The following is a 13,790-nucleotide window of genomic DNA, read 5'->3' on the forward strand; positions in this document are numbered from 1 at the left end:
AGACATGGAATGCTTTAGCATAGATAGAAGTTGAGATAGAAGCCACTGAAAGAAAATTGGATGCATTTTAAGTAGAAGAGGAGTCAGAACAATGGGGTGCTTTCAGGCCAGAGTATGGCACATTATGAAGCACTTCTTAGCGTACTCAGGATTATTCATAATAAATCTATACATGCCTCAGAGCAATAAAAACAAGTCGGAACAAGTGTGTTTCATCCCTCTTCACATGATATTGCCCAGAATGCTCAATCTTAATTACTTGGGCCACTGCTCTTTAGAAGTCTAAGTACTATCTGCTTGAGAGCTGTACAAAGCAAATAAAAAGAACATATATCATTTGAGGTAGGGATGAAACAAAATTTGAGAGAATTGTTTGTGCTTATCCATCTAGGAAATCAGAATATATTTGAAGTGACTGATAGCAAAATTGAACACTTGAAAACCAGGGCTTCAGATGTACTGTGGAGTGCGAAGGAAAGCACTATTTCGGAAATTTTAAACATAGAAAAGGCAAGGCTATAGGAAAATGATACAGGACATTTAATATCAACAATATTGAATTAGTGCATAAAAGCACTTTCAAAAGTACTTCAAGTGATTTCACAGGTTTACGATTTCATGTTTGTTAGATGTTTACTGATAACATTTACTTTCTGCTTGCTAATTAGTCCCTTTCCTACTTTCTCAGCAATTGTTGGGAAATTAGTTTGTTCAACTTGTAGATTCAACTTCCTACCTTGTTAAAAAAAAGTATGTATCTAAACTCCCAAGTCTTAGAGTTATTCATTTTTTAGGATCTGGATATCACTGGCAAGACCAGCATTTATTACCCACGGCAAAATGCCCATCAGAAGGTGGTGGCGAGCCTCTTCTTGAACCACTGCAGTCCTTCTGGTGAAGAATTTAGACCCGGTAGCAAAGAAGGAACAGCAATTTATTTCTAAATCAAAATAATGTGCAATTTAGAGGAGAACAGGAGTGTGGTAGTAACATTGATCAGCAGGCTTTCCTTGTCTTTCTTGATGATAGAGGTCATGTTTTTGGAAGTACTACCGGTGTAGCCTAAGTGATTGCAACAGTACATTATATAGACAGTACACACTGCAGCCGCAGTGCATTGGTGACAGAGTGAATGCATCTTTAGGATAGTGGATGGAGTAACAGTCAAGTGGATGGTTTTGTCCTGGATGGTATCCAGCTTCCTGGGTGTTGTTGGAGTTGTACTCATTTAGCATGTGGAAAGCATCCTGATTAACCAATGACTGAATGGAAACATTAACCTCCTTTCTTCTCCACAGATGCTGTCTGACCCGCTGAGTACTTCAACCACTCTATTTATTTCAGTATTCTATCACACTCCTACCTTATACCTTAAGGCTTTTGGAGTATCAGTTGAGTCACTCATCACAGGATACACAGTCTCTGACCCACTCCTTTAGCAACATGGTTGTTTCAGTTGGGTTTCTAATCAATCCTGGGTGACCTCCAGGATGTTGATGGCAGAGTAATGCCATTGAAAGTCAAAGATAGATAGTTAGACTCTCCCTTATTGGAGATTGCAAAAGAAATTTCTGCAATAATCAGCCAATTTCCTGTTCTGCCCTTGAGGAAAAAGGTTCTCGATGAGCAGATGATGATGATTCAGAGATCAAGTAAAATACGGCATATTTAAGAAAAGATGCGAGGTTTGATAATTTAGGTATCAAGCATTATGGAATTATTGTCATGATAAACTTTACTGGACCATTTATTTTATAAACTACATCTGAAATTTCTGATGATAACAAAGTACATTTACCTTGCAAGTTTAGTATTGGTGTGAATCAACTTCCACCAAATTGGCAGTGAAGTTAAACCTGATACAAATCTGAAACAATGGAGTGGGGAACTTTCCAAATGCAATAGATCCACACCTCTTTAGTTTAAATCCCCAGATAGTCAAGAGGATATTCAGTTGACAAGCAGTTTTCAAACCCTTATTTATATGTTAAAATTCAGAAACTCTCTCCTTTCCAATCTCTAGACATTTAAATTTATAACATGTATCCAGGCATGCAGTGACCTCTCTCATTCCTGTTCAGGACATTTAAGCTTCCAGTCAGGCTGGAGTCAAGCATCCTAAACCTGAAGCTAAAATGCCAAAACAGATCAGTGCAAATACAATCAGAAGGCATTAGAATACTTGTGTAAACCCAGCTTGCAATCTGAATAGAAGTACAGTTCATAGTCAGGCATTATATTTAAAACATTTAAAATTTAAATTATAATATCAGAATAAACTGCAAATTCAGAATTAAATTATTTTTATCAATATTCTGTTGTAATACCTCAAATAGCTTTAGCTTTATGTAAATTACTACAGGTTTTAAAGAGAAATGAATAGGGAAAATTAATACAGATTAAAATAAGAAAGTAAAGAGACCATTGAATAGCCATCAAAATGAGCAAGTTTGCTATTATACAAATGCTTTTAACAATAGGACAAAAAACATGGATACTTAATAGACATTTTGCAGAACAAAGGATTATAAATGGTGGCAAATACCCAGAGGACAGTGTAGTAGAGGTTTCCTATACACACATTCCCCACCCCCCCCCCCCCCCCCCCCCACTTCTTCATGAGGTTCCACTACCCAAAGCTTTGATAACAATAAACCAACATTTGCCAGCACAAGCAATCTGGATGAGGGTTTAATTGCTGTACTTCAGATATTTTATGACTACAATTTATTACCCAATTTCCTTTCTCCATCAAGGATAGACATCAGGTAGTTTAACTAGAACTTGGCATTAGCAAAAAAAAAGGCAAATAAATCAGTAATATGGAAAATCAAGGATGCACTATATCAGGACTTACTGATGTCAAAAAATGTTTCAGAAGAGAAATTAAAGACATCATAAAACATGTGCTTTGTGTTTTCTTATTATATCTGCTAACTTTTTTTATTCAGCAAGATCACATACAAGGTTCAGGAACCCCAACCCCTCCCTACCCTCTCCTCCCACTTTCAAATAATTATTAAGCACATTACAGACACCTGCATTTGCCTGTAATGTGTACAGCATGTGTACAAGATTAACAGGCTCCTCCAAAAACAGTCAAGTTTATGTGCTACACATGCCACTAAAGATGACTCATAACTTCAAATTCATTCACCATTACTTGTCTACTTTCTACTTGTCTCAATAGATTGCAAATTGCAAAATAGATATCATAGTGTGTAGTACTGTAAATTCCTTAAGAAATCCATTTTCAATATCCAAAATACTGCACATAATTGAAAAATGAAATTAACCAAGGTGCTGGAATTAATCACCCACTCCAGCCTCTTGTACAAGCCTCCCATGGCTTTGCGAGAGCTACCTGAATAACAAGCTTCCACACTGCTGTTCTGTAACAAATATGCTTTGGACAGCTCACATTGACTTGAAATATTAATTTTGTTTCTCTCCCCTATAGACCCTACCTAAACTGCTGAGTAATTCCAGCACTTTGTTTTATTTATCATATGCTGAGCCTGTAAGCACAAACTGCCCCACAGGAGTTAGCTGAAAAAAGGAAGCTTCGTCTTGTTCCACAAACTATGATGTTTTATAATCTGTTTATTGACATTGCATTTGCCCTGGATTTTCACTTACTATTTATGGTGCCTAACCATGCAGGGCCATGCTTTGGATGGTACATTTCACATCTTCCCTTTCAACAATTTTCAGAGGAATTAAAGTAATAATAGAGAGATCTGTGGGACCTTAAGTGCCATTATGGAGTTTACCTTACCTGCAAAATCAAGCCCTTTATCAACATGTTTAACTCTGTAATGTGCTCTCAAGATGACAGGGTCCTGGTAGGCTTCGGTCACACTACAAAAGGGACAGTGCATGTGACTACCTTTAGAATTAGCAGAACATTTCTCATCCTGGCAGAGAACTGGGTTGTAGTTATGCTCTGTTCCTTTAACCCTCACTGATGGATGAGTCTGTGTATAAAAATCAAGGTAGAAAACATGATTAGAGAAATGTAACTTAAACCCCCCATTTCAAAATTATTCAGTCGTCAATACAATATTTTTGATGTTACAGTACACTCTCATTCAGTTCAATATTTGAAACAAAATCTGTAAACTATGGTGAGATGGGGAAAAAATGGCACACATACATAAAATGGGGATTGCACATCAGAGATCAAAAGGGATACCAGGATAGCAGGCACTTTGTTTCAGCTGAAGAGTGGCTGGAAAGCGATAGAACTTAAGGCAAAAAATTGAATTCTTTTTGAAAGAAAATTAATTTGGATGCATTTATGCTTAAGTGGAGAAATCTAAGGCACCCTCCAATACCGAAAGTTGAATATTTTGGTTGATGGCATAATCCTTTCACTGCGTCTGCGCTGTCAACCAAATTGTTTAAAGTTGTGAAAATGTAAAGCTGGGAGTTGTCAAAATACAGAGCCTCCCATCTTCAGCTGAATTTTCAGATTTAGTTGAGAAACGAGTTGAGGACAGACCTTTGGAAAATTTGAGACATGACTTGAAAAAAAGAGAAACTATCATTAGCAATGCTCAGGCTGTGACCCAGTAAGTGAAAAAGCAGCCAACAAAAGCTGTTCCACTCTGCTAGAAAAGCAAGTGGCTTTGATTAGGATGTTGTAATCCACAATTCATAGGTTACAGAGAGGTCAAGAAGAGCAAAGGACTATGCTTCCCAGTCCTAGTCACAATCATGTGGGATTTAACTTTGAATTTTGATTTATGCTGCTTTAGTATTGAATCAGAGACAAAAATCAGATGGGAAAAGATTCAATAATGAAGCTGTCGGCAAGACAAGATTGAATTTGACACTTTGACATGATCAAGGATCACAAAGAAAGGGTGATCAAAGATGGGAAGGGGAGGTAGCTTGCAAGTTCAATGGGTTCGAGGGCAGTATTTCTGAGTTGGGATGATGACAGCAGTTCCAAAAAGATGGCAGTACGTGAGGAAAAGAAACCATTTCTTGTCAGTATGGGGGCCAGTAAGGGAAGTTGTGTTTCATAATTTGGTAAGAATTGAGTTGAGAAAGCAGGATATAGGTCTAATGGACAAGTGCAACATTAACAAGATGAAGTGAGGAAAATGTGGGTTCAGAGCTAGGACAATAGGGGTCTATATCTTAGTGACACTGAAGTCCATGTGCTCTTTTTGTTTGCTGCAAGTGAGATTAAGATTCTCAGTAACAGTTGTTGCACATACTGAATTCTGGTTAATTTTGTTGGAGTGAAAATCTACACTGCATAGAAGAGATACAGGAGATTATTACTAAAATATTAGATTCATTTGATTTACTAAACTTATTAACTGCCCAACTGTCAAAAATTACATTTGCAATTTGGAAGAAAAATGTTTTCCTTAAATGAACTCCATTAAGCTGAGTTTCTTCTCTGTGAACTAAACTACCTAAATATATCCCTGTCGACAATCTTCACCTACATGGAAATTCACTGATTAATTTCTCGATGCAAACTTCCATGCTATTATTTATAATCTGAGATTTCCAAACACATCATCCATTTTTAAATTTTAAGTTTTGCTTTTCCATAATTGGATTAATGGAATATCATGAGCATCAGTTTACTCACTCATTAACTAACTGAGAAAACAACATCATTACAATGGATTATCAATTTTATTAAGAGTATTTGAAAAATGAAGTATCTAAAACTGCCCACTGAAAGCTGTATAAGGTCACCAAGATGACTGGCAGTTCTAAAGTACAGTGCAACCTCAATGTAATGCAGGAGTCAGGAGACAGCTTTAACACCTGCATTATAAGTTACCCAATTTTCATCATTTTTAAAATTTTATAACTAAACCATCACATTTGTCTTTGTTTTTGGAACTGTTATGTTTCATTTGAGAAAGACAAGTCCAATTCAGCTCAATTTTCTGAATCATCAACAAAATAATGGCAGTGTCGTCAACAGAGGTGCCAAGCTACATTTATTCACTAATAACCAGTTCACTGATGCCCAATTTCAGTTTTGCAGCACTCTTTTCAAATCCTCATCAAAGCCTTCTGCAACCGCTGATCAAAGAGCTGAATTCCAGAGCAGAGGTGAAAGTGACTGCCCAGGACGTCAAGGCAGCATTCGGCCAAGTGCATCAAGAAGCCACGATAAAACAACTCCAATCATTGGAGTCATACCTTGCACAAAAGAAAGATGGTTGCATTTCAGAATTTGCTGGAGATCAGTAATTCCAGCCACAGGAGATCCTCAGGGCAGTGTCCTAGGCTCAATTATCTTCAGCTGCTTCAATGACCTTCTTTCCAACATAAAAGGTAGAATAGGGATGTTTTGGTGCTCCAGTTTCATCCCACCTCCCAAAAATGTGAAGGTTAGTATATTAATTTTTTTTATTGGCCACTGTAAATTGCTCCTAGTGTATCAATTAGTGGTAAAATCTGGTGAGGGAAGGGCAAAGAGAGTAACATAGGCTATGGTAGGATTAGTGTAAAAATGAGGGCTTAATGGTCAGCACAAACTTGGTGGGCCGAAGGGCCCATTTCAGTGTTGTCTCCACTGCTCTACCCCAAAGGCTTTCCACAAGGGACAAGTTAGGAGCACGATGGAGTATTCTCCCCTTACTGGCATGACTGCAGCTCCAATGAGTCTCAACACATTCAACATCCAAGACAAAGCAGTACACTTGCTTGGTACTAAATCTACTGCCCTAAACATATATTCCTTCCACCATCACGCAGTGATTGCAACTGTATACCATTTACAAAATGCATTGCAGTTACCTGCTCAGACTACTCCAACAGCACCAGCCAAATCCATGAGTTCTATGAAAAAAAATGTCACGAGGCGAGGATGCTTGGAAACAACATCACCTGCATATTCCTCTCCAAGTGGCACATCATGTTGACTTGGAAATATATCCCCAGTTATTCATTGTTGTTCAGTGTAAATCCTGTACCTCCTGTCCAACAGCATTATAGAGTACCTTCACCACTACAACTGCAGAGGTTTAAGGCAAAGGCTCACCACCACCTTTTCAAGGGCAATTAGGAGTGGGCAAGAAATGCTGGCCTTGCCAAAGATATCCTGATTCCAAAAAATGAATAAATAAAAATAATCTGAAATTAGTCAATAGCTTTCACAGTACTGGCACAAAAGGTTGCGGGCATTTCTCCATCAATCAATATTAACAACAAATCAAATGGTTATTAATCTTGTTTTCTGTTTATTGATTGCATAGCGTTCAAATTGGCTGCCATGCTTTCCTGTATACCAAGAGATTGCATGTTAAAAATAATTCACTGGTTGTGAAACACTAGGATGATCTGAGGACTAAATGAAAAGTAAAGAAGTAGAGCATTTTCGCCCTTATGTTCAATCAAAAATATCACCTTGTATTTTCCATTCAGTGCAAAAGGGATGGTGCTTGCCATTGACTTCAAAGAAATCAGTTCACAAAGCTTATGTGGGCTACACAGCACATACTTCTACCTTTCTGGATATCATTTTCTGTATACTGCCTTCCAGCACAGTGATATCACCATCTGGCAAAGTCAAGACTTTTCACAGAAAGTAAACCAGGAAATTTAAAAAAAATGTAACTTTTTAAATATTTACTGAGAAAGAAATAAAGACTGCTACATATAGACAGGAATAAAATGGAAGCTGAAATATCATAAACATTTTGTTTTTAAAAAAATGGAATTAGGAAATATTTATGCTGAGCCAATTATACTCCATATATAATACTAGTTTTGGATCTTAGCAGTAACTGTAAAAAAAATAAAGACTGCCATTTATATAGTGCTTTTCATAACCTTTCAGGAAATCTCAAATAACTCTAAAGTTAACAAAATGCTTCTGAAATGTACTCACTCTTACGATAAAGGAGATGGAGTGGTCAATTTGCAAACATTAAGTTCTCTCAAATAGCGATGTGATAATGACTAGATAATCAATTTTTTTTATTTGTTGGTTCAGGAATAAATACTTGCTACACCATCAGGGAAAACTCCCCTGTACTTTACAGGAACCTTATGCCTACTTGACAGAGCAAATGTCTTAGTTTAACAGCTCATCCAAAAGAAACACCTCAGTGTGGGGAGCACTCTCTAGGTATTACACTAGAGTATCAACATACCTGTTTTGGTGTCTGTGGTGGGATTTGAACCATCCAGACTAAATGAAACAGGTGCTTGAGAGAGTAGTGGACTCTGCCTAATATATCACGGACATATCCCTCCCCATCATTGGTAGTATCTACAGGAGGTGCTGCCTCAAGAAGGTGACATCCATCATCAAAGATCCCCATCGTCCAGGTCATGTTATCTTTTCACAGCTACCATTGAGCAGGAGGTACAGAAGCCTTAAGTCCCACACCACCAGGTTCAAGAACAGCTACTTCCCTTCAACCATTCTCTTTTTGAACCGACTAGCAAAATCCTAATCACCACTACAGTTTAGCAACACTGACCACTCTGATCACTTTGCACTAAAATGGACTTTTTTTCTTTGTTCTAATTGTTTTTTTCTTGTAAAAATGGTATATAATATTTATGTTTTTCTTGTGAATGCTGCTTATATGCCTGTGATGCTGCTGCAAGTAAGCTTTTCATTGCACCTTGTGTACATGTACTTGTGCGTATGACAATAAACTCGACTTTGACTTTGTTCACACCATTGTCACCAATAAAACTAAAAAATTCTAGGCCACTGTTACAGTTGTTGCCATTCTTATTTTGCCATTTCAATCCTCAAAGTCTAAAAAAAAGTAAAATCTTTACTTCACTGAACAGCTACAAGTTATAGATATATATACAAATACTTCATAAACATAAATTTGAACAGACTTCCCTTATACAAAGATTATGAAGAATATAAACCAATTGCCATTTTGTGACAGTTTCTCTAACTCAAAGCAAATTATGGCACTCTTTCGCAAACTACATCCAACTATTCAAGTTCTACATGCATAATCCTTAAATTTTCATAAGAGCTATTAACAAAAGTTTTTTTTAAAATGCCTTAATATGTTTACCTACCACTGTATTGCATTATAGACTATGTGCTATACCGGCATGTGGCTTTTATAACTTTCATTTGCAATAAATTTTCTATTTTGCACAAGACAAATCCATAGCAAACAAAAGCAAAAATAACCTGTCAAAAGTTATTCTCAAAGCTAATATAGTTTTAATTTAGACTTTGCAAATGTCAGTTTTCAAACATGAAAGTCTCTCGACAGATGTCAGCTCACATTTAAGTTAAAATGACATCCTAGACATATGTAGATTTCTACTATGTACAGTGAATTCCTCAACTACAATCACAAACAGATTGTAGCACAGGTAAAGGCTAGTATTCTTTGATTGCATTTATCAAATAAGGTGACAATGCAATAAGTTACTGGGAATGTGAACTGGAGTGGGGGGAGATGAAGAGGAAAAGTGGGAAGAGAATACTACGATTTTGCCTGACAAGTAGTAGGGGAGGATATTTCCACAGATTCAAACCTAAAGCCTGCACAAACATAAAGCAGTGACGGTGCTTGCACAGAATACAAATTCAAATAGACATCTGTCGCAACAAATGTATTTTATCTCTAACCACTGGTCCCTAACAAATATTCAGAACAGATCAGACGTTTTAAGAAGTTTAAATCCATTTCTGGATCCAGTTCAACTGTTCTTACTAAGGCAATTTCCATGAGTATCTGCAGAATATCCTGCAAAGAGATAACAACTTTCCCTTTTGAAGCTTTGCTCCATAGTTACTTGTCCTCTAAGCCTACTGTATATCTATCTATAACAGTTTATGTCCATCACATTATTAGAAAATCACGTTTCATGAAGATGCAATTGAAGATAAATGAAGAATTTTACTTTTTTATGGTCTAAGGGATTTGGTGACAAAACAGGCTTTATTACTCATCCATAATTATCCTTCAGAACCTGGGGCTGAGCTGACTTTAGTGGTTTGATACAAATGAGCTGCTTACTAGGCCATTTTCAGAAGGCATTCAAGAGTCAACCATTTAGTTGTGGTCCAGAGTCACAAATAAACCAGATCAGGCAAGGGCAGATTTCCTTCCCTCAAGGCTGTAAGTGAACTAGATGAGATTTTTTACAATATCCCATAACTACATGATTGCCACTGCTAATATGACCTTCTAATATTTTTCTTCATTTCAGACTTTATTTAATTAACTGCATTTAAATTTCTTAACCGCCACTGCAAGATTTGAACTCATGTCTCTCATCATGAGTCTTGGGCTCTGCATTGCTTGTCCACAAAAATACCATGCTATTATCCCTGCAAAACAAAACTCTCCATCAACCAAAAAAAAAATCTTCAAGCAAACGAAAGGAGACAGGCCACCAAGTTCACGATTTAAGAAAGTAATAGTTATTCTCTTAACAGCATTCAGAGATGTTATAAATGACCGAAAAACACACCAACAGGTAAATAATAGGTAAAAACTACAGAACATTTCCTTGCCATTTACAAGATTGATAAGGATTAAAAAAAACATTTGGCCCCATCTTCAATGATCTATCTAGAAAAAACATCCAGCTGTTTCTTAATAGATTCAGAAGTTTATTCATTTTGTCATCATGCCTGGCTGCTGTGCAAAAAAGAATGTCATGACACCAGTCCTAAACTTGAACCCATCTGTACTGAAGTACCGCGTCATATGTGTCATTTGTAGAATAGATTATAAAGTAATCAAGAGGTGGTCTGACAACTGTTCAGGATTTTAGCACTTGAATTCTGTAGCCAAATCAGTCAGAGTTCATACATTGATATAGACAGTTAAAACATTTTTGATCACATTTCCTAGGCAGTATTTCTTTGTGGGACCAAAAAAAGTATCTGTAACAGGGTGCAGAAAAGAAATCATAGGTAAGTAAATAAGACAGATAATTGGAAAACATATCACCACTGATGAGAAACAATGGTGAAAGCATCTGTTGTCTCCTCTCAGTCTTGTCTATGCAATTGCAATTGCTGCAGGGACAGCAGCAAACAATTAAGTGGATGTGGAAAAGATTCTCCACAAAGCTTGCCAATGTCTTGGGAGGACAGCTTATACTGCTGATCTAGGAGTTTCCTGCCAGCTGAAATAGAGCCAGCTCTCTATGAAATAATACATCAAGAAACTAGCTTATGCTGCAGAATATTAAAACTCCTATGCAAGAATAACCAAAGAAATAAAAAACTAGACTTGAAAGAAATAGAATTATAAAGCTTTACGTCCATACAAGTATAATCGCACTTACGTGGAACAAAATTATGAGACATTTTGGAGAAGTCTGAGTTAATGAAGGACAGCCAACACAGTTGTTAAAAGGCAACTCATGCTTGACTGAACTGATTATACATCATGAGGTAACATATAAAGATACATTTGGCCAAAGGCAGGAAAAGGTCACGCAGCCCCTTAAGTCTGCTCTGCCAATCAATGAAATCATGGCTGATCTGAACATAACTGGTAGAGCTGTTGCCTCACAGCTCCAGTGACCAGAGTTCAATCCTGACCTCCAGTGTTGTGTGGAGACACAAGAGACTACAGGTGCTGGAATCCGGAGCAACGAACAATTTGCTTGAGGAACTCAGCAAGTTGAGCGGAATTTGTGGTGGGGGGTGGGGGGGGGTTGTGGGGGAGTTGTGGGGGAGGAATTGTCGACATTTTGGGTCAAAGCCCTGCATCAGGCCTAAGACTGGAGAGGGGAGATAGCCAGTACAAAGGAAAGTTGGTGGTGAGACAGGGGCCAGTAGTAATAGGTAGATCAACCTGGGGGGGGGGGGTGCGTGGTAAGGTTAAGGTTAAGGATGACAGGGGAGGTGAAGTTGGAGACAGCTGCTGGAGGGTGATAAGCAGAACCATAAAGGCCAGTGGTGGAATCTCATAAATAAGGAAGGTGACAATGGGAATCATTAGGGGAGAGGTGAAAGGCAGATGGAAGCAGCACCTGGAGGGCGAGGAGAGGTGGGTGAAATGTGTGGGTGGTAAGTAGATGGAACCAGGAGGGGGAGGGTGCTGAAAATGGGTAATGGTGGGCAGGGGGGAGGGGGGGGGGGAAGGGGGGTTGGAAATGCAGACAAAAATAGGTGGCCTGGAGGACAATCAAAAGGACGGGGGGGGGGGGGGGGGGAAACGAAGTTAGGGTTACCTGGAAGTGTGGAGTTTATACATTCTTACTATAACCAAGTGGATTTCCTCCAAGTGCTCTGGTTTCCTCCCCACATCCCGGGATGGTAGGTTGGCCACTGTAAATTTCTTCTGTGTAGTTGAGTGTTAGAATCCGGGGGGAGTTGATGGGAATGTGGGTGAATGTAGGATTAATGTAAGTGGGTGCTTGGTGGTCAGCACTGATTTGGTGGGCCAAGGGGCCTGTTTTCCATGCTGTATGACTCAACTCCATATTCCCTCTTATACTCAGCAACTTTTCAGCTCCTTGCTTATAAAGAATCTATCTCTGCCTGCAAAATATTCAAAGGTTGCTTCCAGTACCCCTTGAGGAAGAATATTCCAAACACCCCTGACCTTCTGACAGAAGGTTGACAAAGAGAACGGGGCAAATGTCAAATGACTTCTTAAAATCCATATGGATGACAAAGACCTACATAAAAAAACTGATCAGCATGATTTAAGAAAAAACTACTTCTTGTGGTAAATAGCAGTTTTTCTGACTGGAGGTAAATAAGCAAGGATCATCACTAGGACCAGTTTTTTCTGAAATATATTCATGACCTTGATATGGATGTGTGGAGTAATATTTCAAAAGTCACGGACAACATCAAACAGAGATATGGTTAAACCATGACAATGAGACACAGCTGAAGACATGAACAAGCTGACAGCATGGGCAGGCGGGCAGGCAGGCACCAATTTAATATGGAAAAGCAGACATAGAAGATATTTATTCAAATGGTTCTAGGATGAGAGAAAGAGATTTCAGCTACAATTTTTGACTAAAGAAGCAGAGATTTTTCTCCGCGGACCAAAGAAAATTGAGAGGAGATTTGACAAAGGTACACAAGAACAAGTTTGGTTTGGGTAGGGGATTTGTTAGCAGATGATTCAAGGACCAAAGGAAACAGTTTTGTTGTGATGGACAAAATATACAAGGAAGATGCAAGAATAAAAATCCTTTTATTTATGCACACGATGGTTATGATTTGGAACTTGCTGCCTATAAGGGTAGTGGATATAGAATTGTTACATCACAGAAGAAAGATTATTGTCCAAATTAGATTATTAACCAGACACTAAGCTGTTTGGCTACTGAATTAAAGCTTAGAAGTTATGCTGTCAAATAAGCACATGGCAAAGTTTGCAGTGTAGATACAGTAAAACTCTGAAAATATGATGCCTGACTTTTTGGATATCCCAATGATTCAGCATCTGGCTCGACAGGCTCTGGTTCCCATGCTCCCTCCAAATTTATCAGGTTCACCAGAAAATGTATTATTCTACCATGTAACATTTTTTTTTAAAGTGAATTAAAAGTGTGTTGGAGAATTAATAGGAATAACATTCAACAGTCCGGAAGTCTGCTAGTCTAGCACCACCAAGGTACTGAGCATACCAGATTAACAGAACTTTACTGTATTTACTAATTTAAAAACAACAAACTGAAATTACAGACATCCTCTCCAGTAATCTTACAAGCTCCCCACTCTAGGCTTTCCCTACCTGGGGGAACAAAAGGATAAGCCATCAAAGCTTCAAAACAACGGAAATACTAATTCTACAGTTTTAACATTATTACTCTGAGAAATTGTTCTC

The 13,790-nt window shown here is 38.0% G+C and overlaps 1 protein-coding gene across 1 annotated transcript in view; it reads right to left on the reverse strand.

Moving 5' to 3' along the window:
• Window positions 1-13,790, reverse strand: part of zgc:193801 (uncharacterized protein LOC564476 homolog) — a 52,579-nt gene that overhangs the window by 31,550 nt on the left and 7,239 nt on the right. The window contains exon 2 of the mRNA XM_052032223.1: window positions 3,779-3,977. Coding sequence (XP_051888183.1) covers window positions 3,779-3,977 — 199 coding nt within the window. The remainder of the gene's footprint in view (window positions 1-3,778; window positions 3,978-13,790) is intronic.

This window comes from Pristis pectinata, chromosome 17 (assembly GCF_009764475.1).
Source record: "Pristis pectinata isolate sPriPec2 chromosome 17, sPriPec2.1.pri, whole genome shotgun sequence".
Taxonomy (NCBI): Eukaryota; Metazoa; Chordata; class Chondrichthyes; order Rhinopristiformes; family Pristidae; genus Pristis; species Pristis pectinata.